Source organism: Radiomyces spectabilis, assembly GCF_025331425.1.
Source record: "Radiomyces spectabilis strain NRRL 2753 chromosome Unknown BYT42scaffold_7, whole genome shotgun sequence".
Lineage (NCBI taxonomy): Eukaryota > Fungi > Mucoromycota > Mucoromycetes > Mucorales > Radiomycetaceae > Radiomyces > Radiomyces spectabilis.
In genome coordinates this window covers 1,672,432-1,700,221 of record NW_026251932.1, presented here as the reverse complement: position 1 = coordinate 1,700,221, position 27,790 = coordinate 1,672,432, and the positions used below count along the sequence as shown (strand labels likewise).

Below are 27,790 nucleotides of genomic sequence, written 5' to 3'. Positions count from 1 at the left end.
AATCATCAAGATTCATTACTGTACAGACATGGGAGGATCGGACCGTGCGAGTTGAGATGGAGGGAGTTTATCAGAGGCCTTGATGGCATCTTTTGCTTGAGCTTGAGCTTGTTGTAATAAGGGTTTTTGACGCTTCCTTTGTTTCGACTCAAATTCATGCCAGTCGCCACGGATGCTTAGTAAACTAAAATAGGCCGCACATAAAGTTAAAAGACAAAGATCGCTCTTCACGGAATTCATTCAATTCAATATGATATCGTTTTCGTTTCGCCACTTACTGTGCTGGCATTTCAGGACTGGGTTCTTCGGTTTTAAAGTACGCGAAATCCAGCGCTTCTGCTGCGGTAGGTCGCTTATCAGGATCTAATGATAGTAATGCTTGGGATAATTCCAGAGCACCCGGAGACAGCAAACTACCACAATTCATAAGCTAAACCGCCATTCGTATTTCTCATAAAACTGACCAAAAGAGTATCTACCTTCCAAACGAGTCCTTGAACTTGGTTTCCCAATGTTCCTTTGGACGCACAAGTTCGTACCATGGGAGTTCGGTGACAGAGGGCCAAGTCGCCGGAGAAGGCGTGCCCATGATCTTATAGATACATTCCAACTGCGAGATCTCGTCTATGCCGCTAAACGCCGGTTTTCCAATGAAAAATTCCAGCATGATGCATCTAAAAGAACAACCACATTCATCGCATCAGCCTTGTTTTTTCGTTCTTCCATCATCCCATCACTTGCCCTTACCCCACACTCCAGATATCCACAGCCGATCCATAAGCAGTAGCGCCCAATAAAAGTTCGGGCGGGCGATACCACAAAGTGATCACACGATTGGTATAATCGTGCGTCTTGTGCCTTTGAAAAACGCGAGCCAAACCAAAATCTGCAATTTTGAGCTCGCCTTGATTATTTAGTAATAAGTTGGATCCTATGGCCAAAACAATGCGATGCGGCGGAATACCATAAGTGAATAGAAAGTTCTCTCATAGAATCATTACTCCCTTTTTTTTGCCTACCTTTGATGTCACGATGTAAAATGCCCATGCGATGAAGGTAAGCCAGCCCTTCAAGCATTTGCTTTGTCAATGATTTGGCGTGAGCCGGTTCGAATTTGAAGCTTGGATGGCCCAATATCCCAGATAAATCATGGTCCATATATTCCAATACCATATATACAGAACCTAATAGAGGGTACACATGCGTGCAAAAGTCAGACATCGTGCACACATCTCAAAACAGACTGGAATCCCATCTAATTTACCCTTGGCTACCATGATTTGCTGCAATTCTACTACGCGCTCGTGCTTTAATTTTTGTAATAATTTGATTTCGCGCATCGCCGTGATAGGAAACTGTTCAAATTTAGTCCTGCTGCATATAATAACTCAGCTCTTGGCCTGTAAATAAAAGACTTACCCCTTCTTTTTCGCTGCCCATGCGTATTCGTTTTAACGCCATTAACTGACCCGTTTTGCAATTTTTCACCTTGTATACTTTCCTACAATGGACGAACCCGGGTCATTATCATCCGCTTTTAATGATTTGCACCACTTCGAGAGAACGCCTCAGCTTACCCGTAAGTCCCTTGACCCACTTGTCCAATCTTTTCAAACAAAATTGCTGGATCGTCCGACGTTTCGAAAGGGTATCCCAAGGTATTCAAAACACCATTTGGGATCTTTTGATGCGGTGGAATGCTTAATTGGCTCGCACTGGATGGTAAAACTTGGTTCGCCAAAGGTTGCGCAGGTAAGGAAGGCGGTGAAGGCTGGACCAGCGGCTGACGCATCGTCACGGAGCGCAACTCTTGCGAACTGGAGATTCGCATCCCTACTCCATCAAAAATGAACAGCGCAGATCAGCCATACCATTCATCGTGCGCTTTGCCCAATTCTACCTTACCCTGACTATTTTTATTATCCTTGGCGCCCTCACGCTGATACATTGCGGCAGGCCCTGTGGGAGGTCCCGATGGCGTTGAAGTAGAGGAAGTTTGCTGACGATGGTGGTGATGGTGATGGGGCGAATATTCCTTTGAATATCGAATTGATCCTTGACGTTCTGGTGAAAGCGAGCGACGACCAGAGTCTGCTCTGTCTCGATCACGACTATCCGATCGGCGTCGCTCACGGTGGCTTCTTTTTCGATCCCGACTGGGTGATCTGGAATACGATCGTCTCCTACGACGTCCACGTTCGCGACTTTTATCGTATCGATAATCACGTGAATGACTCCGTCCGTAACGGTGTCTAGATCGGTCTCGTCGACGTGGACTCCTTGACCGACTACGTCCTCGTCGCCTTCGTGACGGACTGGGGCTACGAGGCGCTCGCGATCGGCTGTGACCGTAACGATCGCCCGATCGACTATGTCTACTTCGTGATGGACTCCGACTATCGTACTGGCGTCGTTTGGCGTACGATCGGTGGTCTGTTAATGGTCTTTTATCTTGTTGTCCATCGTTGGCTCCGCGACTTTGTCCAGGAGGAGAAATATCCCGTTGGTCGTCCTCATGACGTCGCTTGCTACTTTGTTTATCGCCGGAAGGATCGGTATGCGTAGGAGAGCGCAGAGACGGAGAACGAGCGCCTGCCGGTGATCTTTGGGAGGAGTGGGGCGATCGTTGGACAAGTGGCGAAGTGGAATGGGATGTTTGAGGGAGATTGGCCATAGCTACTCGAACAGACAATAAAGAGCTACGAAGCCAACTGTTGACAAGTCCGTTCTATGTCGTAAAGAGGATGCGATAAAGGAGAAGGAAGGGTAAGCACTGTACAGACGAATATAAAGGACAAGGAATGGAAGGATCGATCTACTGCGTTTTTTTCTTTCTTGTTGTAAAAAAGGGCCTACCGTGAAAAAGCAGGTGGGCCATGGCTGGTCGGAATCGGCCTGTGACGGTGAAATTCGAGCAATGCGGGTTTTTTCTCTTTTAGAAACCGCATTGGCCAACTGATGGCTGACCTTAAAAACACCACATCTTTTTTTTCATTTGCATGCATTGCCCATATTGGTGGACGGACGAAAATAGCAACTCTTGGCCCCTCCAAGCTTCAGTATCCCCAAGGTTCATCAGACAATCTAGATAACCACATGCTTTGCACATATTATGTAATATTCTACTAGTCGAATGACGAGCAGATCAATCTTATTTATAATTCACTATGGGAATAAACAGCTGGTTAAACTAATCGGAACTTGTTCGAACGTGTACTTGTTCGATCTTGTTCTAGCATCGAGAATTACAAATTAACAGTTGACAATTTGAACAATAATTAACAAGTTGACACAGTTAAACAACAGATAACAAAGTAACAAAATAACAAGTTTTGACACAAGATCGCAAGAGCCAATTGACTCGTGCGTTTTACGTATGATATTTGCTTCGCTTCTTTTTTTTATTTCTCCTTTGGGCGGATTATTTTGCCACCTCTAAAAGTTGCGTCCCAACAGCGATCCACTGCTGCTGACGCGTTGCGTGCTTGCGCCTTGTTGCACTTCCTCTTACCCTTCTTCTATCTCGAGCGTCGCGACATGCACCCATTTGCCATACCTTAATATGTATAATTCCGCTGTAGTTTTGTCAAACACAAAGAGATGTACGGCATTATCACATTTCTTGATCGATGCAGGTTCAAACCCCATCTGCCCCATAGAACTTGGTTACAAACGTGGCCGATAATTTGACCAAGCAATATACAGTATGAAATTGTTGTTGACTTGATAGAAAGGATGATACGGTTTATACAACAAAGGAGACTTGAGATAAAAACGCAAGTAAGGATGAAAAAAAGATGATAAGCTCTATTTACAAGAAATGATATGCTAATCTATTTACCACTGCCAGAATCGCCGTCTTTGGAAGATTTGGCTCGGTGTGCTGCCATGGTGGGGGATAATGAGGGTGTGTTGTAATATTTGCCAAGCAACAATTTTCCTTTGGTGTTCATGGACTCTTCTTCTAGTGGTGAAGTATATAGTGAGCGACTAGCTGGATCACTGTCGCTGATACTTCGTCGATGTTGAGAAGGCGCTGAAGGTCCCAGAAGCTCGTGATTGGATCGGGTCGAGTAATCCACCATATCAGAGCCAGTACTGGCGGGCTTTTTCGATTTTCTGAATCTAAACAAGGGAAAAATAAATTAGAGTTCAATGTCGCATATCAAGCTTTCAAGTGTACAACGTCCATTGACTTACCGACGAGGCCATGCTAAAAGAGTATGGCGCGGTTTGGTTTCCGTACTCGTTTCTGGCGTCCATACACTGCTGTCCTGAGAGATCATGGAGTGGCAAGAAACTGTGTCTCGATCGTTATCCAGAGGATCCATGTCATCACGGGAACTATCACTGAGCATAGATGCATTGTCGGTCTCGAACAAACTGGCACGACGCAAAGACGGAATTTCCTCAAATCCAGATTCGTCAGCTGCAGCAGGAAAGCTACGCAAAGATAGGCCGGATTCGGCAATCTTTGGACCTTCCTTTACATGACGACGGATCATGAGTTTTTCCTTCAATAATGCTTTGCTGTTGTTCAGTAGAGCAGCGCGCATGAAATCTAATTCAAATGAACAAGTAAGCCAACTTGCCGCTTTGTTTTTTGTTGGGTATTCTTTTTCGTCGGACACTTACCTTTCTTGATATTGGACATGAGTTCGAACCAAGACCACGTTTTATTACGATACTCCAGGTTGGGTTGCTGAAAGGCAAAGTCCCTTAGATCTTCAATGTTCTTTTCTTTTGGACCCTGCGTAGATAGAATAGCATATTAGTTTGCTAATTTCATGACCCGATAATGAATTATGCACAATGTACCTGATAACTCAAGCAGTGTTTTGTGCCAGGCATTTTCACCAAGATAAAAGTACGGTTGCTTGAGGCACGTTTCTTCATTACGGTGAGATCGTCCGATGTATAACGTTTGCCCGCTGTCTTGCGTTTGCCGCTATTCTTTGCTGATTTTCTACCGCCCGAAAAAGAAGGGGTCTGTAGTACATTACTTGTCACTTCGGTCGTCGTCGTATCTTCTGCCGCTGTCAGGTGGGGATCGATCAAGCGCGCTGTGTCAGACCCGCCCGATTTTGGACGACCAAAGCTGTTGCTTTCCCAGGAACGGCTAATCACGTTTTCACCCGTTTCATCTCTGTCACCGGAACGACCTTCTCGCATAGGCACCGCAACGCTTGAATGAAGAGTATCAGCAACCGACATGGTTTCGTTATCGACGTGCATACTGGCCGACGACGATGACACCGTTAATGGCGTGGTGGATGAAGAAGGCGTAGTGTTGGACGAATCGATATTCTTTTGACGCCTTTCGGCGGGAAAGAAGTAAGTGGCCATAGCTTTACCAAAATCGTAGGTCATCTGCAGTCGAAGAGGAAACAAGTTGATTTCCAGGTGCTGGACGACCGGGATACCACCTACGGGAGCCAACGCAAGCACATAACAGCGAAGCATTTTATGTCTGGAAAAGTCGGGAGATTTCCTCGTATCCACAAACGGGCCAAGCACATCCGTAAATACCGGGGCGGCCGATGTGTTTTTCACATGAACCGTATCGATTTCTAGAATGCGGCTACTTGAATGGTCTTCTTTCGTGATCAGGACAAAGTTGGTATTGGTTAGATTCCATTCGCACAAAGGCGAATCGCTTTCGGTCAACATCTCCCAAGAGACCTTGTCAGCCGAAAACACAAACTTTAGGCTTGTCTTTTGTTGTTCATCTTGCCGCCGCTGATTACTCTGGGTTAACTTGATGGCTTCCATGCCGAGGTACAACTCTTCATACGAATCCAAAAGCGCCGAATGGACAGTACCAAATTCATGCAATTCTTTCGACGTCAAGGCATTCATATTTCGTCGGTACTGACTACGGATAAACTGCAAATGCCGGATCCGTTGCTGCAACGCGATGATTTTCGTCACAGCGTCTCGGAGACTTCCGCGATCGGCGGCCATAATGATTTCTCGAAGTCTGGCCAATCGCTCCTTCTTTGCCGGCTCCTTGTAAAGTAACAGGTCCCACACAATTTCGTAAATGGCACTGTATTGAGGCGAATTGGCCGTCAGTGCCAACTGAGGAAAGTTGAGCTGGGCAGAATCGCCGCGATCTTCGAACGGGTGAATTCGAGCATATTGCGACTGATTGGTCTTGATTCTCAAAGGATTGTACTTGTCGTACTGAAACGTGGCCTGCAGTTGCTTGGCGACGCGCTGAAACTTGTCGGATTGTTTGACGTAATGGAGCAACATCTCGGGAGGCACCCAAGCTAACCAGTGATCGTTTTCTTTGGCGCCGTAATGGTTATCTAGCAGCAGGTCGACGCTGTCAAAGTGCTCCTTTTTCGCGACAAAGATTTGAGCGTTCTCCATGCTGACAATGGTCCGGCTCTTGACCACTTCCATCTCGATATCTGGATCGTTCACGTCGACAATATTAAACCCCTTGACACACATGCGTTGACTCGAGGTCAGGACAAGATTGTCTGGTTCACAATCGCTCTGCAAACTGATTTGCGGATTCAGCAAGTCGACCAAATAACTGCTCTTCATAGCGTAACCTTCGGGGATACTGTTTTTCTGAAAATCGGCGTCGTTGACATTGTCATGGTTGGACATTTCAAAGTTGACACTGCTGGTGTCATTTTTGCTTGTGTCTTCGGTTTCGTTGGGCGCATAAAGATTGGCACCTTGTTCACTGAGCAACTTTTCAATCAAGTCTTCCGTCATATGCTGATCAAACACCCCGTCATTGTCATCCAGCGAGAACTGATCCACTTTCCACTGACGCTGCTTTCGCGATTGCTCCGTCACTTCACGTAGGAATTTCATGGCACGCGTCGACATGTAATAAGTGAGCGCGCGTTTCCGTGCTTGAAGATCAAGACATTGATAGACAATGTTGCGAACCGAATTATTCCACAAAATTTGAGGGTTATGCACAATATAACGCTGTTTAAAGTGGCCCATCAGCTCTTCCCAGCGCATGATCAGATCCTGGCCGAAAATGGTCGATTGCGAATACGCTTGGCTGTCTTGATGCTGATGCTGATGTTTCGGAACGTCTGGCATCACTCGAGACGAGACTTCCTTGAGGTATCGCTGCAACAGATTCCGTTTTTCAAATAGCATCTCTGTTTTTTCCACAATACTTAATGACTATGAGAAACATGGCAGTTAGTTCACATGAATATGGGGATGATCATTATTCAAAGAGACAGCTCACTTCTTCCAATAAAGCCTTGTCCTCTGGATGTTCAGCAAGCTTGCATTCGACGGTATGAATTCGGGCTTGATGCTTTCGAATTTGTAAATCAATGTTCTCGCTTCTTTCCTGGAGCAAAGACATTTGCATCTCTTTGGTGGCTGTACGCAAAAAAGTGAGATGATGGCAAGTATAACTACATATAATAAAGAGCGTGCTTTTACCTATCGCTGTACCAAAGATACATTCGTGGGTGCCATGAAGATACCGATATTTCTCAACATCATCGCGATTGGTTTGCTTGAGGTAGTAAATGTACGGTGAAAAGGCAAACGGCAAGATTTGAACGTTGGGAACAGTTTCAAGCGCATTGATGGATAGTTCAACAAAATCATCGAGATCGGTCCAATCGGCCAGTTCGCGTTCTTCCTGTCCTGTTCGCGACTTTCTGCCCTGTTCCATTTCTTCCAATATATCATATGTAGTGGCGTTGCTGGACACGCTAACGCGATGCACGGCAGGGATATCCGCTGTAGGTGCCGGGACCGATTCTCCCGAGTAACATGCCCGTACGGCTCTCAGATCGACATTTTTCAGTTGAACTTCGGCTTCATGAACCGGCCAGTTGGCTTTCAGTCGTTTCTGATCCAGTTTATGCGCCTCCATCGTCATGAATTCACGTCGTTGATGAATGTCGGCACTAAACGCGCTGACAAGAGCTTTTAATCCTACGGAATCTCCGATTTCTTCCATTGGCGAGTCACTGTTAAGCGTATTGTCGTCCTTGTAAAAGTAACCAATCATGAGAGGATCGACCATAATCTTGTATTTCATGGTACTCATATGCTTTCCAAACTTTTGAGTCGGTCGAGGATCGGCTCTTGGGAACAACGATCCGTTCCGCATGGGATAACCCATTGCTCCACCAAACAGTCGGAACCACGACACAAAGTGTTCCAAAAATCCTGGCGTCAAGTGCATCGAATTCATGGCCGCTTTTTCTACATTTTCCGTCGGACACTGGTCGTCGCCTGAAAGTTTGACAATACTGATGGATAAATGGATGTAATCCGACCGGAAACCTGCATATGTATCGTAATCCTAATCCCACAAAAAAAAAAGAAACCCCCTTCAGTCAGTTAATCCACATCCTCTCAAACCTAAACCTTACCTTCCCGTGATTCGGCATACGCTGGACGGCTTGCGGCGTTCTGTATCTGACTTTGTAATGCGGCAAAAAGTCCAAGTATCGACACTGCGGTTTCACCGTGGAAGGATCAAAATGGTAGGGACTATTTTTGGTACATTTCTCACAGTCCGATCGGCATACACGTTCAAGATGACAGCCCAGGCCCATCCGGATACCTCCCGACAACTTGAGAGCAATTTTCAAGAATCGCTTTTCCTTGCTTTCCTCTGTCAAGTCGTCTTCCAAAGTATTTGATGCTACTGAAACGTCTTCTGCGGTATTGGGAGCAGCGAACCCTCCGTGAACGAGATCGGGGACGCCAAAGTAGTAATCATCACTGATCACTTGCATAAACTCGCCTTGAACGTTTTCATACCCCATATACCATTCAATGTGATTCCGCCATACTTTGGCTAATCCAAATCCGCGTTCCGTCATATCATATGGATTACGCGTTCCTTTCATCACGATCGCCAGATCCCCGCCTCCAACAAATGCAATCTTTGTACGCGTGTGAATCATCAACCGAATTTTATCCCAGAAACCGACTTTGGGCGAGGGATCCACCGGCGGACGTGTCAAACATTCCAAGGCCCTTGAGAGATCTTGGATTCCCGGTTGGTAAGAAATCGACCAGCAGATGTGCGACAATGCTTCGCTGTGGACATTGATATTCACCATGGAATAAAATTTGGGCGGTGAACTAGTTCGTGCGATATCTATTGTATAAGATAGGGATGAATTCTTGATGATCGGAATAGACAAGCTTCGCGTCGCATCCAAATCGGCTAATTCATCGGCAAAGACGTAATCGCCCGAAAGGGACCATGCCACTGGGTTCGGATCCGATGGGCCGCCTCGACGTGGAGGAACATGGAGTAACGGCACGGGATAATCACGCATCTGAGCCAACGAACTGCCTGCGGTACAGGTAATGTGGAAAGGGGCCCACGTGGAAAAAGCGGTGTCCATGGGTACGCCTTTTCCAAGATCGTGAATGAAAGGCCGGGTTTGATCGATGGGGAACGACGGCCGACTGATAGTCAGATCGACATGGCGCACCGTGAAATCGAGGAGAGGAGGACAGGTGGGTAACTGGGTAATGTTGATTTGGAATAATTGGGTGAGGGTATCGGGAGCTTCTTGCGAGGTATCGTACATGGTATCGAGCTGCTGATCAAGGCATATATTTCGGTAATTGGATTGTTTGATGATAGGGTATGCATTGGCTTCTTTGTTAATGGTGGACTGAATGCGTTTGATCCACGATTTGGAATTATGTTGTTGCAGGCCTTGCCAGGCTTCTTTGACACGAACTTCGACATTGGTGGCTTCAGCGACAGAAGGGTCGCTGCTAGTCGGATGCAAATCGGAAGCGGTCGAGTGGCGCGATTTGGTCGAATCGTCATCGGCTGGTCGTCGATGCATCGTGCTTTTCACCGTTTTCGCTTTCGCCTCAAACGCGTCCTGCAAGGCAATGCGCGAGGACTGTTCCAGCAGTCCGGTTTTCCAGATCATCCGTAATTTAACTTCAAATGGGTCGTCTTCCACGTGAATGCTGATGACCTTGCATAAAAGGCGGAGGGAAGGAAGGATCAACGGTGCCGATTTCTCGGTTGCGCCAAAATAGGTAAACGGATCCGATTTCACAAGACGCGTATGCAACACCTTGACCGACTTGACGAGGTTGTTGAGATTATCGATAATGTCAGCCATAATGTATCGATAAGGAATACGCAGGTACAACTTGGACAGCGTCACTTGGTACGATTTGTCGGTGGTGCCTGCACTGGTCATCGTTTTATGCAAACTCACATCCATATCGTCCAATTCCATCAACACATCCCAGACTTGTCGATTGATCGGATTCACACCAAATAGCATGACGTTGCGTGCCGTGATACATGGGCCGGCCACTCGTTCCTCCGATGATAGCCATTGCATTCTTAACCCGTCCAAACGCAAATACAACGGCTGATCCGCTGGCAACGTGGCATGGATATCGTTGCGATTGCTTTGGAAATGAAATTGGCGCAGCTTTAGTCGGGCCGATTTCTGGGTGGCCACCCGCACAGACGTGGGAGCCATTTCCTTCTTTATCTTTTGAAGGGTCTGTAGCAGCAACAAACATGCATAATGATTGGCGATGGTGTAACGTAGACCGATTTTTCGTACAACCGTGCCAATATCAATCAACATCATGGACGCTTCCGAGACCACATCCACGGTTGTCGTAATTTTGGAGATCCACAGCATCAAATCCGTTTGTGGAATTGTATGCATCGGTAATGGTACGGAAACTTGGGAAGATTGTTTCAGCAACAGATTGGTGAGACAAAGACGCATACTGCCGAGTTCCGATATCTTGCCGCTGTCTTCCGATAGCAGGGTTTGGGCGGTTTCTTCATTCGTACCACGGCCCGTTGAGCTGTTACTCACGTTTCGACGTAGACGCTGGGCGTGTTTTCCTTGCAAATCGGAACCCGTATAGACCGCAGTGACGGTATCCACGGAAAAAACGACCAGAGAATGAATGTCTTGAGTGGGCGCGTTGTCCAAGTATCCTGCTGGCGGGTATTGTTTTCCTTTCAATCCAGCATCCATGCCTGCAATGGCCAGCGACATCTCCTTGACGAGGATATTCAGTTTCAAGAAGGACAAATAGGTCGGGAGCTCCTTCTTGGTTTCGTGATGATTTGAATCGGCTGAGCGCAGTTGTTTTAACGGGATCAAGATCTGATTCATCCAGAACAAAAGTTCTTCTGTATCCTGCGCATTCATCGTCCCTTTTCGCACCACCAACTGAACATCGATATGACTTTGAGGAAAACCCCAAACCATTCTTGTTACCCCGTACAAATCGAAATCTTCCACCACCGAAAACAACTGGCTAGTCACTGTACAATCAATCATCTCCAGAGAAAAAAACGGGAATTGCGCAATGCCATTCGACATTGCACGAGCCACAGATAGGGATTCGACGGTGATGTTGCCTGACACCACATAGTGCCATTCATCCAAGGACTTGCTATTCTGATTTCCTTCGTTTTTCTGTTTCCCTCGCCACGTCCTTCGGAACAGGTTCGCCCATGACCGTTGCTGCTTCCTCTTGCGCAACACTTCATCTTGGGATTTCACACTTTCGGTCGATAAATGGTCCGCATGCAGTCGTTCCAGATTGGTTTTGGATCCAGTTTGATCCAGCGTATATTCCCCGGAAGCATCCAGGGCAATCCGACTGTAAGTGAGATGGCCTCTGTATTTACTGTCGGTAACGAATTCAACGACAGGCGACACCAGTGTGACCGAAACGGTAAGCTGAGGCAGGTTGGTCCATATCTGTGTACGTGGTGAGGATGTGTCGGCCGAGGATCTCGGGCGGCTGTAAGACGCGATAAAATCTCGATGCAGCGGTAGCTTTTGTACATCCATAAATAATTTAAGCTGTTGAAATACGATGGCAAGTTTGGCAAAACGACGGTTTGGCATCCAGTCGGGTGTATTGTCGAGATCATTCCAGTCGTTTATATCCTGAACACCTCCTCCTCTCTCTGGCGTTTCGCGGAATAGAATCGATTTTGATACGGAAGCTGTGATCTGAACGGACGCTACAGAAACAATGGTGTCCAAGCATGATGGTTCGGGTGTCGTATCTTCACCCATCTTCCAAGACAGTTGATTTAAACCCAACTGGACTTTGTAACTAACATGGGCGTCTTCGGATGCATCGCTTTCGACGGCTGCGGTCGCTGTGATGGACTGCAATTCTAGGGTGCCGTGCAATCGTGCGGATGGGTGGGAAGCAATCGATACACTGAGAACCGAGAAAGAGACGGATCGAAAGAAACTCAGCAAACGTTGGCCAGCACGCGCTTGCTTGTACGTTCTACTCGATCCCGATGATAGGGTATCTATTCTTTGTTTCGAAATTTTGGCACTCATTTTCTCCCGCAGTTTCAACATGGCATCCAGATCGATGGCCACGGCTTCGATGTGTGTACTAAGGTCGATGTCTTTCAAGGTTAAGCAGCCGGCCGACAGATGACACGATACCACGATCCGACTGTTCCTGGGAAGGGTTAATAAGTGGCGTGATTCCAGTCGTGCTGGGTCGGTATCCACGGGAGAAAAGGTGATCGGTCCAATACATATGGTAATTTCGAAGAACTTTTCCTTGAATATATGGCCTGCATGTTTTAATGAATGGCGTTGGTGTCTGGGACGCAAGGAAAAGTAATCAGGTCTACTACTACTTGTCGGAACCGGTCGTCTCGATCGATTTAGCGCTGCCAACCACGACGGCGGAGCCTGAGCAGTGAACAACATGGAGTTAAAACTGAGGCGATCCACTTTGACGGTCGTTACGTTGGCTATCGATAAACGAAAATCATCGAGCTGAACATCCACGTAGTTGGCCAACCCTGCCATGACAAACTGAGCCGGAAGTGCCGAGGTAAACCTCAGTATATGTTTTACGATCGACAGCGAGTACCACCAAGGGATCTGTTTCAGTGAATCGCCCATTTGCGATATGCGACGATGAAGTCGTGTGGTCTGTTTCCGTCGGCTACTGTCGGAAGGTGACAGGAGCATGACCAGGTCGGGAATGGCGATATTCACTTGGGAAATGTGTAGCGTGATCCATGCCGATGAAGGATAGTCAGCCGAGCAATTCAAGCGAAATTTGATCTTGCCGACGTGGATAGACCAGACATGGCGTTTGCGATCGGTTTTGGCCGTCTGATGATAGCGTACGTCTGTAATGGAAAAAAACCCGAGATGTCCGAATCGTAGGTGGAACCATAAAGCTAGCAACCAGCGGAATAGGAAACGTAATATCAACACAACTACCAATATGATAACATATTGATACAGGTTGAAATACATGGCACAGCGCCTTTGGCTTGACAAAAGGGCTTTTTGTCCAAAAGAATGAAATACTAACGGATATAAGCTCGCCAAGTATCATTAGAAAAAAAATCCATGTCGCAATTTCAAACTTGGGTGGGTTTCCATATGAGGCAATTTCACCACACAATCGGGCACGTCGCTCGTCCAGATATGGAAATATAGAGTGTCTTCAAACTGCTTCCGCCCACCTGTTTTGGACATGATTGTCATGATGCCTACTTGCACTTTCTACCTACCACAATGAACCGGTTTCCTTACAGGTTTCTCACTGAATCATTCTGGCTATCTAGCGAACGTACGGGCTGACAAGGCAGAGCAGTCAACTTCTTTTAGTCGTCTTTTATGAAGTCCGTGTACCTATAGGTTATCTTGGCAAAAAAAAAAAAAAAAAAAAAAGGAAAAAAAAAAACCAAGAGAGGAATCAAGCTGGATGAAACGTATTACCAAAAGTTGCTATGAAAGAAGGTTCGGATTAAGCGTCCTGCAAACATCATGCTTCAAAAACGCTGGCCTATCCTGGACCTGCCCCGCTTGGACAAATTCAGCAGTCACAGGAACGTCGATTCGAAAAACTTTATGCGTCTATGGGCCCTGTGAAAGACCATTCTGCAAAGCGATCATGTCAGCTGTTGACACTTATATTCAGTGGATCGTGCAGCACGGTGGCAAATTCTCGAAGCTGGACTTCAGAAATGGTACCGCAAACGAATCTTCATCTTACGGTGCATGTTACAGACACATATTGACAGGCGCTATTTCCTTTTAGACAGCGATAACGTTGGATCGGTCTACGCCAACGACACCGTGCAAGAGAACGAAGCATTCGCTACGGTTCCTTTCCGAATTGCTATTACGGAACCTGTAGCTCGCAAAGCGTTTCCCATGCTTGAAGGATTTTCTTGTCGAACTGTTCTTTCGCTGTTTTTGGTGCAACAAAAGCTTCTTGGCAACCAGTCGTTTTATGCTCCTTATCTCGACATCTTACCGGACCATATCATGACGCCATTTTTTTATAACGACGAGGATTTGCACTACCTTACAAATACAAACATAGCCAACACTGTTAAAGAACGTAAACAAGCTATCTATCAGGACTATGAAAGGGCGCTGCAAGTTCTTGCCGACACGGTGAACAAACAAGAGTACACATGGTAAGCTGCTGATGGTATTTTTCCCGACGGAATCATACAGTCCCCTCATTAATGAAATAGGGAACGATTCCTTTGGGCTTATTCTGTGCTGTCATCGCGAGCGTTTCCCTACAGTCTTGTTGATCCGCAGCATACCGAAGGCTCGGAAGTGCTTTTCCCTCTTTTAGATGCCCTTAATCATAAGCCTAATACCAAAATCACTTGGGTACGCAGCGGCGATGAAGAAACAGGAACGCTCACTTTTGTATCCGGACAACAAGTAGCCGCCGGCGAGCAAATGTACAATAACTATGGTCCGAAATCGAACGAAGAATGTAAGTAACAGGCCGTAGTTCCCCAGGGGAGAAAGAAAGAAATGCTTATCATCCTGCATAGTACTCCTTGGTTACGGTTTCTGTTTCGAGGTGACTAGATCATTGAGCGTGGTTTTACGTTGGTTACCATTCATGTATATTAATGCGGCAGGTTCATCATAGAGAAACGAGCATGATCATGTCGCGTTGAAACCCAACTTTTCCATGGATCCGAATCATGAACTGAAACTGAATATCTTGTCTCGTTGCCATGTTCAATCCAGCCACGAAGATGGATACACTTATTTCGTGCACCGAGGCAATATCCCTGACGAATTCTTCAAGCTTATGCGCGTGCTCATGATGAATCCAATGGAGCTAATGTACTACTCTTCGTGTAACGATTCCCAACTTTTATCGTTTGTCGGCTTCCGCAATGAACTTGCCATGCTGTCTACGACGCGAGCTCTTCTTCAAAGCCGACTTCAAGCCATCAAATCAGTGGCTCTGGATCGCCAAAATGCAACATGGTGGCAAAAGTTTGCATTGATGTACCGTGATGGTAAGAGCCTGCACTTGTTTTACATCTATTCTGGCTATTGACCATCGTTGCAATTAGGTCAAGAAGATATCTTGAATTACACGCTCAGTGCCATCGAAAACATGAAACAGAGAACTATTCACCGCATGATGCACGCGCTGAATAATAATATTCACCCGGAAAAGGCTCCATTTATCTCTATTTTGAACCCAACCTACTGCCAAGCGGTCCTTGAGGAAGGATCGTCTGAAACCAATTCCTTGATCACATTGGACAACGTTGTGATCACGTTGAAACAGATGCTGGACAAAGACAAGGCTTTCAAAGACGCTGTTACCCAAGTGATTGATGATGCGGAAGAGAACGAGGATGTGCTTTTTATGCTTGCTTTGATTCGCGAACGAGCCAACCATCACAGCCGATGGAAGTTTTTCTTTGACTTGACCACTTCAAGGTAATTTTGGTCTGAACTATCCTGGTTTTTGGTGGCACTAATCAATAATGATCTTTTTTTTTTTTTTGCAGTGAACAATTTCATGATGAAGAATCGCAAATGGAAATGCAAGAACTGCATGCATCCTTATTTCCTGCCTTGACGGAAGAATGTCCCGACATCTTTCCCGCACACATTTTTACCGTCGATGCCCTCTTGTGGGCTGATTTTATTCTGAACAATTATTCTATCGATAATCCACTGGCGATTGTGCCACTCTAAAATATTTTTTTATTTACATGCTAGGGAAACATCCATTCAAATCCAAAAAAAGAATAAATAGATTGCATTAACCTTGAATCCGCAATAAAAAAAGGGGAAAGCCAGTATATCGATTGAAAAAAATTTCCAACGCTATAATTGGCCTTTGATATCGATCTTTTTGTATTTTTTTATGCTTTCATTGAGCCTTTGGAATCCTTCTTTAGTCGACAACATGCCTGTGTCTGTCAGGGTATCCTGCATGCTCTGATGCTTCAAAAATTTTGTCAAGTCTTCCCGAGTATCGAATGCCAGTTCCTGCTGAACGAATTCCAAAGACAGATTTGGGCGACAACTATAAAAAAAAAAGCGATGAGCGATTCATCTTACTAGTCCCTTCCAAACTTTGAAAATGGTATACCCTTTGCACAAGACCATCAGTGCCTTGACGCGCTCTCGTTCTATAAAATTGTCCATTACGTAACCGCCCATATTGGGTGCGTTTAAATAGAGAAGGAAAAACTGATGAAAATTCGACGTCGCCAGTGCTCGTCGCACCTTGAGGGCATGCTTGACGGATTCAGCTTGCTTCTGCTCGGGCGATAATTCAGCCATGATGGAATTGATATCTAAGGAAAAAGACATCCAACATTGAGAAAACCATATTTAAAAGCTTGGATCGTACCGATGGCTGATTTTTACCTGCCCAGTTTTGTGTATGCAAAAAGTAAAGGATGCGATACGCCGTAAATTCATCGACGTTCCCCGGGATGTTAAGCTTGTAAAGCTGTTTAAGTTGTGTCTGACATTGGTTATACTCACCAAGATCGCCCTAGTGGAACGTCCCAAAAACGGACAGAGTAAGTCCTCTCTCTCCATTGCTTTCCCAGGGGACCAGTGATGTTTACCTTTTCCAAGGCAATCCGAGCATGAATTTCGTATACTTTGACCGTGAATTCGTTCCTTATCCGTTGAACGGTTAGATCCTGTCTTAGAGATTTAAATTGATCACAGATGTAAGTGTAGTTTTGTTCGCTTGACCATTTTGTTTGCAAGAGTGAGAGCGTCTGTTTTAGAATGGGAAGAGGACGTACTGTCGACGGATCCGGCGCCTGTTTTTTTTTTTTTTTTTTTTTTTTTTTTTGGGGGGGGGGTAAGTAACTGCATCACTGATTAATCACTGCCAATTCATCACTTACCGACGTTAACCTCAGATAATGTTTTTCCAAGTCGGTGCATGTGCCAACGATGGTATGCTTGTCCCAGTTGGTAACATCCTGCAGCTGAAAAGTAAGCTGAGTGTGTTCTCTGTTTTTTCCACTCTTGTCCACAGACTTACCACATGAGCACCGCTTGGGAAAGGCGAGCTTACAGGTGTCGGCTCTCTTCGAGGAAGTGCTTGATTCTGGAACCGTTTCAATCGATTCATACGTTTTTCTTGCTCTTCCAGTGTAGGCGCTGGCGAAAAAGTGGGTGTACGGTCTTTCTTACTAAACATTGTGTGAATAAAAAAGTGTAGTAAAATGTTTTTCCCATTGCTTCACTTACACTTTTTTCGATGGTCTCTTTTTACATGCGCTAGAAAACAGCGATTAAGATGGCTGTCAAAAGGCTCCATAAATCACCTACTTACCTTGGCAAATCCATTTCGCTCCAATTGGTGGTCATTAACTCGCCTGCCCTATGCTTTTCGATAATGAGGTCACGTAGTTCAACCTCTACCTGATCAAACTTGTCTTTATCGCAGTTATTATATGCGTCCTCGACATATTGTCTATCAAGAAAACAGCAAAAATGGTGTCTCAGAGACTGATAACGACATGGAAAAGTACAAAGCGATGGAGTCACTTACTGCAACGACGGCGGCCACGCATTCGCCGACAAATGGGCGTCCGCTTGCTTATTGGCCGGTGGTGCCGGTGCGCGTTTCTCCCGTTTGGAAGGAAGGGCCTCTGCCGCTGCTGCATTATCGGCTGCTCTCTTCATCATCATCATTTTCTTGGGTTGAGCTGAACAAAAAAAAAAAAAAAAAAAAAAAAAAAAAAAAAAAAAACCCATCAATGACTTGAGCATACCACAGCAGTAGGATTCATCGTTTGTTCTCGGCCACTTACGTTTGGCTTCCTGGGCAGGGGCAGGAGCAGTTGGTACAGGCACGGGTTTAACTGTTTGACTTACATTACTTGCGGTAATTTGGGGCACTGCAGCAGCCTGATAGGAAGGTGTGGATGTTGTAGGAGCAGAGGCAGGAATGGGAGTGGGAGTGGGATACGTAGCTGCTGGAGGCGGAGGAGGAGGAGGTGGTCTAGAAACATTGAAAACAAATGAGCCATTGCTACCAAAAGGGCTAGATCCAGGATGCACGATGACGGACCTTGCCGATTCCGGTGGGTAGTGATATCCAGGATATGAATGACTCTGATGCGAGGGATACGAGGAATAAGATGTGGGAGGTGCAGCAGAAGTCGCCGGTGGATATGATGGATAAGATGATGGGTACGATGCCGAATATTGTGGGTACGAAGTTTGCGAGTAATATTGAGCATATGCTTGACCGGATGGATCCGCTCCAGGATATGCATAACTGTAATCATACTGATAGGTCGAAGCGTTTGGAGCGACAGCCGATGTAGACGAAACTTCAGGTGCACCAGAAGCCGGTGGCGCCGTTGCTCCAGGTGCGGGCGTATTGTATGCAGCGTAGTATTGTTGATAATAAGCTTGTTGTTCAGGTGTATATTGATAGTATGGATAAGCTGCAGTCGCCGATCCCGCAGCAGGCTGATACTGCTGCCAAGAATCAGACCTAGATTAAGCTCAGCAACGATGGTCAAGGAACTCGGAAACTTATAGACTTTATTTCTTACCAAGCTTGATTCTGTGCTGTGTTATCCTGAGAGTGCGCCACGGTGTATATTATGTCAAAGTCAGTTTTGACTTGCTATAAGGAGCTTTCGATCGTGGGCCGCAACAGCGTATAATTCACTTTTTTCGCTCGCAAAAGCAGTCCACCCGGGACCTGCCGCGCACGTGATTTGTTTGTCGATGATTTGCTGACCCCAATGAATAAAATAAAGCAAATGTAGATTATTGACCAAGTACGAGGCAGGTTTATATAGATACTTTGTTGTTCTGCACATAGAGTGATACTACCCCATGACATATTGGCTCATACGTGGACAGGAAAAAGAAGGGATCATTTTTGCCACAAGTGCGTCTATAAAAGCTTGGTTGTTGAATTGATTCTATTCTTCAGAGTCTCCTCCTCATGAATACAATAGCAAAGCATGGGATGTATTTTCCCAAGTATTTGGCGAAAAAGATTGGAAGCGAGCGGGTGATAGTATGCAGATTTCGTTTTGCAGAATGTTACAGATCAAATTATGGATTATCTTTATAGAGCTTCGGGTGTGGATTCAGTATCCCGCTGTGCAATTGTTTCTACCAAAGCATCAGCGTTCTCTGCTTTCACATATACTAGCAAGTACGGGTTGGCGGTCGATCCGGATGTGTCCCGATAAATGTCAGACTCGTGTACCTGAGGGAAAATGGATGGTGAGCACAGGGTCATCCAAAGAATAGACTGATACATCATCATGCTTACCTTCACCATTTGTGAATCATTGTACTTCCACCAATGATCATGTGATCGATCATAGATATAAATCCAATAATGGCCATAGTTGGCTTGGCCTGTGACAACTTCTGTTCAATACCGATATCTGTAGTCTCATTCATCCCGTCATCGTACGTACCTTGATGAATAAATACAGCGTGAAGCCGATATGCTTGTGTCTTTAGATCATCATACTGATTTCGTATCTTGTCTTTCAATTCGACTATCCTTTGTTTACTATCTAAAAATAAAGGATAACCAGATTTTTCGGTAAGCAACAGCCAACATTCGGATACAGTCTCCTGCACTTACTTGCAATAGTATCTTTGACACGCTGAATCTCGGATCTCAAAACTTCAAAGGCACGGTGATGATTATCAAGTTCGTTCTGGAGAGCAGGCGAAAGATCCTCGAGAATTTTCGCGGTCGCTTCCAGCATGTCAGGTACGGGGAGAGGGTACGACTAGGTATGAACATTTCCATATATTAGTTTGCAACATAGCGCATCTCATTTTGTTTTCAGATATATATATACCTGATTCTTGATAAAATCTTCAACGATCTTTTCGCAAGTCTGCAATTCCCTACGCCAAGCAGCTACTTCGGCCCGTCGCTGGGCCAGTTGCTCGAAATTGATTTCACAGTACCTGTCAACGTAGATTTCCTTGTCAAACTGTACAAAGGCATTGGACTTGTAGATATTGGATGTAGCGCGATCAAATTGGACTCGCTAATGGATCAAGAAGAGGTTGGCTTTTTTTTCAATATTGCTACCAGCTATTGTGATTTTACCTGGATCAGAATCTGCAATACAGGAGGGAAACAACTGACGGTCACCTCACGCGTAGCTTCACTTCCTCCGCGGAAATTCTCGACTTGACCGGCAAAGAAGTATTCATCCAAACCGTCGTAAAGATCTTTGCCTTCGGCGGCATCCACAATGACATGCGAGAATTCCTCTTCCTGGACCTTTCTCACCAGTTTGGACGTTTCACTGTCCTGATAGGAGAGAATTTGACGTGCCTTGCCATAGAATAAGTCTCGAACCATGTCACGGACTTGCTCCCCATTTTGTGTCTCGAGCGGCTTCAGCGCAGCTTCGACAAGATACATGATATTACCCATACATTCTGTATAACGACCATCATCAGCATCCACTTTCCACTTGTGACGAATTTTCTGAAGCTCGTTTTTTACCTGTCACATCCTGTTGCTTTCCAAACATCATGTTGATTGCACTGGGTGCTTTGGTGGCTGGTGCCTCCTGTCGCGGTGCGATCGGTTCCGGTACGTCTGGTTTAGCACTTGTTTCATCAGAAATGGCGGCTTCATACGGTGGTGGCATATCAGAGATTTCTTGATCGCTCATTTCGGTTGCAACTGTATTTTCATTGTCATTGACTTCTGACGCAACGTCTTTGACATAGTCGACCATTGGCTCCTTGCCTTTGGTTTCCTCAGATCCGGCATCAGTAGAACCATTCTCTGCCGGTTCGGTATCCTGAGGTGGGTTTGTGGAGGCTGCGGCATCCGAGTTTGAATTTTCTGATTTTTCAACGGAGTCGCTTTGATCATTGTCTGCTTGGGAAACAGGCTCTGCTGTGGCGGGCTCTTCCTTCTCATTCAGTAAGGCCATATAAGCCAAGTCGTATGCCGGAGAAATCGCTTTTTGAGTGGAATTTTTCATGTCCAAGAACAAGCTTCGTAGTAGATTGACAACTGTTGCATTCTCTCATCAGTCATCCAGTTTGCTGATAAAACGATGATTACATGATGCCTACATTTTTTGGCGCGTTGTACTTCGTTTTTATCCACTTCGATCCCTCCGATCTTCTTGGATTGCCAATGTTCATCGATTTCGTCCTCGATGTAATTATCCATGTGGATCACCGTATCTCGGAATGGCACCAATGTGAAATAATATTGCAGCACACTGTTAAGGTAGCATGTATTACCGATGTTGTTGAGGCCCACAGGACTAGAACCAATTACAAGAAATGGAAAACAAATGTTAATCATAGAATCGAATCATCAGCTAGAGATGACCACTTACGTGTCAAATTTGCCATCCTCATCGACACCTAACACAATAAAAATAACGATTAAAAATATGAAGTCCGCAATATCTGTTGGATCCATTAATTCCACTACAGTGACTTACTGCGTTTGTTAAGATTGACACGTGCAACCACTGATGCTTCGGAAGTCTGTTGTTCCTTTAAAAAGTTCCACAAAGAGACACTTCCTCGACATGTAGCAAGGACACGTAATTTTTCAACTGCCGTTTGTCGAGCTTCGGGATTCTTCTCGTACTACGTACGACCATTGCCGAGAACAGATCAGCATCTTGTTCCGAAATACAATAGTGTCCATGCTAGTTTGTTTTTGTTTTTTGTTTTGTTTTTTTACCTTTTCCAGAAACATTTCCATAAGAAACTTGTCATCTGCGTCTTCAGGATTGTTTACGCCAAAGTAACTGTAAGCGTCCGTCGCATCATTTGGTGTAACCTGATCGCGACTACGCTCAATGGCGACTTCGGTTAACAGCGCTTCGGATGAACGACCGTGTGCAATATCGGCAAGAGCTTGCAAATATTGACGAGCGCGGGCTGGATCTTCTTGGCATAGGCGACGATAGGTCCAGACGATGAATCCGTCGACGGCACCGGCAGTTAACCCTAATGCATGATAGTCTTTATCCAGAGAAGGGTCTCTGGCGACTTGTTGTTCAATGTCGGCTGTAACACCTAGCATATCGCCTAGGATGTCATTTGCCGGATAGATCTCGGATAATATCGCTGAAAAGGGAACATTGGCGGAACCGACATGTTGTTGTAATTCGTACAAGCATATCAACAATTCGTTTCGAATCAGCGATAACCGGTGATGGTCGGACAATAGCGTTTTGTCGTCCGGTATAATAAACTGTTCGCCTTGGAGCCTAAATCCTATGGTTTCAAATATTGCCTGACTAGAATAAGCCATGTTAAGAGGGAGTTGGAAGGTATAATGAATACAGTTGAATAAAAGAGAAATATGCAAATTTACCTGACGGCATCAAGGCCAATGCGAGCCATGAAGTGAGGGTTTTTTGTATTGATATTTCGTCGAACATCCTTTAGGAGATCGTTAACGTAGCTAATAAGGGTGGATATCGTAGACACCAAGGTGGGCTTCGGCTCGTCTGGTTTGGCTATGCTGTCTGCATAAGTTCTTGCAATGGATCGATTATCGGCAAGGGACTGCAACAGATGAATGGGAAGGATCGGGTCGCGGGCGACCAAGTGAACAGTGAATCCACAACCACAGCAAGAGAATTCAGACTGTGTCTTTGTATGGAAATGATGGGTTGGATAACCGTCAGCTGTACAGACATGATTGGGTTGATCGATGTGAAGCGACAGTTGTGCGTGACAGGTTTGGCAAATGGCGTTGACAGATAAAGTAAACTGGACACTGGGTGGAAGCTGGTTTTCTTTATCATTTGGTTGATCGTTCGACTGCGGAGAAGGAGTAGCTGTTGAATCCGATGTGGGTGAGGAGGGCAATATGCGGAAAATGTGTGAATGGGGTGGCTCCTGTTGGACTTGCTGCGCCCATTGAAGCAATGCAGAAGGACTAAAAACTACCATGGGGGAGGATATTGTCGGCTTTGTGGAGGCGGAAGGAGATAAAGCAGGGTTCTCCCGAGGGGGCAGTTGGGGAGGCGAACTTGCTGCCAAAGTAGAATGGATATCCATGAAAAATGCGTTGGGCGGAGAAAGCTCGAAATGAGCAAAAACAGAAGGCAAGGATGATGTGATGGAAAATTGCGGAGTTCACGAATCGGTCTCAAACAGACTTTGCCAGTGGAAATTCATAAAGCTTGTGGCCTGACACAATTTGCGCTCCCATCATTCTTAAATAACAATGATTTTTTATAAAACATTTATAAACAACTGTCAGGGAGTCATTTATCACTCTTGAAAGCTTAAAAAAGAAAAAGCATTCCTTTTCCTATACATAAAGCAATTGCTTTTCTTATCGATCTACCCGACAATGGATGATATCATCTCCAGAACATATCATACTCGCAATAGAAACCAACGATGGCAGCGTTTTCCATGCTAATCAGCACTATTTTAAGGTACACATAATGAAGGGCCTCACTTATGTCTATAGCAAATCGTGTCCGCCTCTGGCAATTCTCCAAAAAAAAGGGGGGCCTAAAGAAATTATTGGTTGAGTTTTATATCGTTTGAGGCGATCCAAACCGTGCCCACAGCGAAGCATTGCATGAACACGCTACGGGAGGTGCCTTTTTTTTTTACTGGAGTCTCTTCCGCCATACATGATGAAAAAGATCAAATTATCATAAAATTTTACTGATGACGTAAAATTTAACCTTTGCCACGAGTTGGCTTGACAACAAAAGGAAAAAAAAAAAAAAAAAAGAAAGAGGGGCGCGGGTCATCCGAGCAATTTTTCGCCTTCTTTTTTCTTTGTCTCTTTTTAAGCCTTTTTTCTCGTCGTTCATCTGGGACGTTCTTTGCCCACCCACGCTTTTTTCAAAAGATGACGTTGGACAATCAGTACAATGTTGCTTATGCTGACGAATATACTCAGCTTCTCACGGACTTGCATAACCAATATTGTCGGGACCAGCCCGAAGATATCTTGCAGTATTGCGCCAATTTCTTTAATCGCAAATTGGAAGAACAACGTACCGCCATGCGCGACCAACGTCCGACTTTTTTCGATGGTGAGTCGGTATTCTCTCATTTGTCTCTCAACGAACAAAGAACTGAATGAGTGACTTTTCTTTTTTCTCTCGTAGCTCAGGAGTTTCACCCATTGGTAGATAACCAGGCACCATCTACTTATGCGGCCGATCTCATGGACAGTGATGACAATGATATTGAAGAGTCTGATTTCGATGATGAGGAACGGGACAACTTTTCGACCGCACCATTATCGATGGGTCCACCTGCGTCTTACAACCGAGACCGTCGGACATCGGTCAGCGCCGAGTCGATGGCTCCGACAAATGGAAAGGACTACATTAAAACGGTGATACCAAAAGCACAAGACCAGTGTGACCGAATCCGTGTATCAGTTAGCAACAATTTTTTGTTTCGCAATTTAGATGAAGATCAACACCAGGACGTCGTGAATGCTATGGCCGAGAAAAGAGTATGCGTGGACGAAGTCGTGATTGAACAGGGTGCTGTGGGCGATTATTTTTACGTGGTGGAAAGTGGTACCTTGGACTGCTTTATTACCAAAGGCGATGATCCACGAATCAAAGTGGCCAATTACGAAGCGGGCGGTAGTTTCGGTGAATTGGCTTTGATGTATAATGCCCCTCGTGCGGCAACGATTATTGCTACTTCCGATTGCGTACTGTGGGCCTTGGATCGGGTCACATTCCGCACCATTTTAATGGAGAACACCTCCCGCAAGCGTCGAATGTACGAAGCGTTCTTGGAAGAAGTCCCCTTGCTGAAATCGTTGGAACCGTACGAGCGCCATAAAATTGCAGATGCATTGGAATCAGTTTACTTTGAAGACGGGCAAAGCGTGGTAATGCAAGGAGACATCGGTGATCAGTTCTATATCATTGAATCAGGCGAGGCATCGGTTATCAAGGATCAGCAAAAAGTGAATCATCTAGAAAGGGGTTCTTACTTTGGTGGTAAGTGGGGTTGGGATCCAAAAAAAAAATTGAGTGATCCATGGCTAATGGCGCTGTTTCCATGTGCTTGATTAGAATTGGCGTTGTTGAATGATAGTCCTCGTGCTGCAACGGTAATCGCGCACGGTCGATTGAGATGTGCGACCTTGGGTAAAAAGGCATTTACGCGATTGTTGGGTCCTATTTTAGACATTTTAAAACGCAATTCTGAAAATTACCATGCCATCATTAATCAGCAGCAGCAGCAAGAACAACTCTCCGCAGCATGATGATCTTCATGCTTATTCTTTTGCTGCGTTTCCACTCCCGACCTGTTTCCTTTTTATATCCTTTTAGACTTTCTTTTTACACAAATTATCAAAGACCTTTAAAAGATACACAGAATTTTTACACCCAATTGATACACAGAAAGAAGACGACAAGGAAAAATGCAAATTTTGTGTTTAGACTTGATCCTTCCAGACCGATAAATAAAGTTTTACAGTTCCTTCTTTTTCAGAAATGCAGGGTTGTTGCACGGATGTCCTTCCAGGGGTTCGCTAACAAAATATCGGTCACTTTACGTTCGTTCTCTTTTCCGCTTTTCGGGTATTTTATATCTCCTTCTTATCAAATCGTTTATTTTTTTTCTCCTCCTTTCCCCTTTTTTTTTTTTTTTTTTTTTTTATCTCTTAACCCAAAACAATCGTTCTCCTCAACATCACCTTCTGGTTTGATTTGTGTTTTTTTTTTCTGTCTCTTGCATCTACCGAATAATAATTGCATCACCCTGAAAACGACGGCTAAAAAATTTTTTAATCATTTACATATTGAAAATAAAATAAAATAAAATAAAAAAACCTATAAAATGTCGACGATGAGCTGCAATCACAGACGCGCGGCTTTTCCTTCTTTTTACCTTTTTACTTTCTCTTTTTTACTGTTTTCCGTATTACATCCAAACATGTTGAGCGTATCACCTTCTCCTAATGAAGTGGCCCCTCCACCTCCACCAGCTCCCATCACTTCCACAGGCACTGGTATTGCCAATCTTCCCAATCAACGCCACAAAATCGTGGCAAAGAATGGTGCCAATTTTACCGTGATGGTTTGTGGTAAGTACCCTTTTATTATCCCTCATCCAAATGCTCTGCACTTCTCTTTATGTGATTGACCAATGGTCCTTCATCCTTTGTTTTTGATTGACTCTTTCTCTGACTGGAATTAAATAGGTGAATCTGGTGTGGGAAAGACGACTTTTGTGAACACGTTGTTCACTTCCACCATCAAAGAGCCAAAGATTTTGGCCAAACGCCATATGACAAAAAACCCACCTAAAACAGTGCAGATTCAAATTACCAAAGCAGGTGGGTATTCAGGAACCAGAGAGAATCGGAGGTCGTTGATGGAGACAATATGGCTGATGGGTGCGAAAATAATAGAGCTTGAAGAGAAAATGTTCAAAGTAAAGTTGACCATCATTGATACACCTGGTTTTGGCGATTACGTGAACAATCGATATGCGTCTATCCCCATTGTGGATTTTTTGGATGACCAGCACGAGAAGTACATGCGCCAGGAACAGCAACCGTGCCGCAAGGGTGCAGTTGATATGCGCGTCCATGCATGTCTGTACTTTATAAAGCCAACCGGTCACACACTCACACCCTTGGACATCGAAGTCATGAAACGCTTAGGTTCACGCGTCAACCTTATTCCTGTCATTGCCAAAGCCGATACATTGACACCCGCCAATCTCGCCAAGTTCAAACAAAATGTAAGCACGTTGCGCTTTTGACTTGCCCTTTTGTGCAAAAGCTAATTAACATGGCCAATTTGCATTTTATACAGATTCGCGATGTGATTCAAGCCCAGAATATCCAGGTTTATTCTTGTCCAATTGAAAGCGATGATGAGACAACTTCCAGACGCAACATCAACATCATGAATGCCATGCCGTTTGCCGTGATTGGATCTACTCAAGACGTGCTTACAGCCGATGGTCGCAAGGTGAAAGGTCGCGAATATTCATGGGGTGTGGCCGAAGTCGAGAACGATGAACATTGCGATTTCAAAAAATTAAGAAGTTTATTGATCCGCACCCACATGCTTGATTTGATCACCACCACTGAAGAAAATCATTACGAAAATTATCGTCAGACGCAAATGGAAACGCGCAAGTTTGGTGACCCACGGTAATTGATTGTCAAAAGATGTGTCCTTTTTTTTATATTTATTCCCACCATTTACCGTTTTTGTTGATGATCCAAGTAGAACTCAACCCAACGAAAACGCCAAATTCAAGGAAGAAGAGGATGCATTGCGTAAGCGATTCACGGAACAAGTGAAGAATGAAGAATCAAGATTCCGTATGTGGGAACAACGTCTGCTAAGTGAGCGAGACCGTCTTCACAGCGAATTGGAACAACAAGGTCGTCGCGTTACAGAGTTGCAACATGAAATCGACAGCTTCTATTATCAACGTGACACGGTCAAATCCATTCGAAAATAAGCTTTTGCTTAGCATTTTCG

At 45.1% G+C, this 27,790-nt stretch overlaps 9 protein-coding genes across 9 annotated transcripts; 4 read left to right on the top strand and 5 right to left on the bottom strand.

Moving 5' to 3' along the window:
* Positions 1-15: 15 nt before the first annotated feature.
* On the bottom strand, positions 16-1,792 carry BYT42DRAFT_497781 (kinase-like domain-containing protein; the record flags this gene model as incomplete). The annotated part of the gene is made up of 8 exons (XM_051564520.1): positions 16-184; positions 279-413; positions 480-674; positions 748-931; positions 1,020-1,184; positions 1,265-1,355; positions 1,420-1,501; positions 1,578-1,792. The coding sequence occupies 8 exons, from the start codon at positions 1,790-1,792 to the stop codon at positions 16-18; spliced, it is 1,236 nt and encodes a 411-aa protein (XP_051423326.1).
* On the bottom strand, positions 1,633-2,924 carry BYT42DRAFT_364501 (uncharacterized protein). The gene has a single exon (XM_051563242.1). It carries the CDS (start codon positions 2,672-2,674, stop codon positions 1,862-1,864), a length of 813 nt encoding a protein of 270 aa, XP_051423325.1. The 5' UTR covers positions 2,675-2,924; the 3' UTR covers positions 1,633-1,861.
* A 433-nt stretch (positions 2,925-3,357) lies between these two features.
* On the bottom strand, positions 3,358-13,357 carry BYT42DRAFT_572422 (golgi-body localization protein domain-containing protein). Its single transcript, XM_051568607.1, has 7 exons — positions 8,382-13,357; positions 7,435-8,311; positions 7,232-7,371; positions 4,819-7,164; positions 4,636-4,750; positions 4,201-4,561; positions 3,358-4,125 (listed from the first exon to the last, which is right to left on the bottom strand). The coding sequence occupies exons 1-7, from the start codon at positions 13,284-13,286 to the stop codon at positions 3,834-3,836; spliced, it is 9,036 nt and encodes a 3,011-aa protein (XP_051423324.1). The 5' UTR covers positions 13,287-13,357; the 3' UTR covers positions 3,358-3,833.
* A 679-nt stretch (positions 13,358-14,036) lies between these two features.
* BYT42DRAFT_496807 (uncharacterized protein) lies at positions 14,037-14,783 on the top strand (the record flags this gene model as incomplete). Its single annotated transcript, XM_051564449.1, has 2 exons — positions 14,037-14,461; positions 14,522-14,783. 2 exons carry the CDS (start codon positions 14,037-14,039, stop codon positions 14,781-14,783), a joined length of 687 nt encoding a protein of 228 aa, XP_051423323.1.
* A 352-nt stretch (positions 14,784-15,135) lies between these two features.
* Positions 15,136-16,010, top strand: BYT42DRAFT_496811 (uncharacterized protein; the record flags this gene model as incomplete). The annotated part of the gene is made up of 3 exons (XM_051564450.1): positions 15,136-15,316; positions 15,374-15,749; positions 15,821-16,010. The coding sequence occupies 3 exons, from the start codon at positions 15,136-15,138 to the stop codon at positions 16,008-16,010; spliced, it is 747 nt and encodes a 248-aa protein (XP_051423322.1).
* BYT42DRAFT_364398 (SAC3/GANP/Nin1/mts3/eIF-3 p25 family-domain-containing protein) lies at positions 15,816-18,208 on the bottom strand. Its single transcript, XM_051563241.1, has 10 exons — positions 18,104-18,208; positions 17,842-17,998; positions 17,623-17,763; positions 17,538-17,567; positions 17,329-17,479; positions 17,189-17,272; positions 16,898-17,101; positions 16,692-16,821; positions 16,411-16,618; positions 15,816-16,344 (listed from the first exon to the last, which is right to left on the bottom strand). The coding sequence occupies exons 2-10, from the start codon at positions 17,982-17,984 to the stop codon at positions 16,143-16,145; spliced, it is 1,293 nt and encodes a 430-aa protein (XP_051423321.1). The 5' UTR covers positions 17,985-17,998; positions 18,104-18,208; the 3' UTR covers positions 15,816-16,142.
* A 1,175-nt stretch (positions 18,209-19,383) lies between these two features.
* BYT42DRAFT_496848 (uncharacterized protein) lies at positions 19,384-23,237 on the bottom strand (the record flags this gene model as incomplete). The annotated part of the gene is made up of 11 exons (XM_051564456.1): positions 19,384-19,527; positions 19,594-19,682; positions 19,745-19,842; positions 19,914-20,068; positions 20,141-20,335; positions 20,398-20,790; positions 21,038-21,324; positions 21,387-21,583; positions 21,757-21,917; positions 22,015-22,576; positions 22,654-23,237. 11 exons carry the CDS (start codon positions 23,235-23,237, stop codon positions 19,384-19,386), a joined length of 2,865 nt encoding a protein of 954 aa, XP_051423320.1.
* Positions 23,238-24,052: 815 nt separating this feature from the next.
* BYT42DRAFT_645524 (camp-dependent protein kinase regulatory subunit) lies at positions 24,053-25,776 on the top strand. The gene is made up of 3 exons (XM_051572654.1): positions 24,053-24,346; positions 24,422-25,279; positions 25,355-25,776. Exons 1-3 carry the CDS (start codon positions 24,160-24,162, stop codon positions 25,546-25,548), a joined length of 1,239 nt encoding a protein of 412 aa, XP_051423319.1. The 5' UTR covers positions 24,053-24,159; the 3' UTR covers positions 25,549-25,776.
* Positions 25,777-26,222: 446 nt separating this feature from the next.
* On the top strand, positions 26,223-27,770 carry BYT42DRAFT_546592 (Septin-domain-containing protein; the record flags this gene model as incomplete). The annotated part of the gene is made up of 5 exons (XM_051565894.1): positions 26,223-26,373; positions 26,491-26,625; positions 26,701-27,035; positions 27,110-27,453; positions 27,533-27,770. 5 exons carry the CDS (start codon positions 26,223-26,225, stop codon positions 27,768-27,770), a joined length of 1,203 nt encoding a protein of 400 aa, XP_051423318.1.
* Between the last annotated feature and the right edge of the window lie 20 nt (positions 27,771-27,790).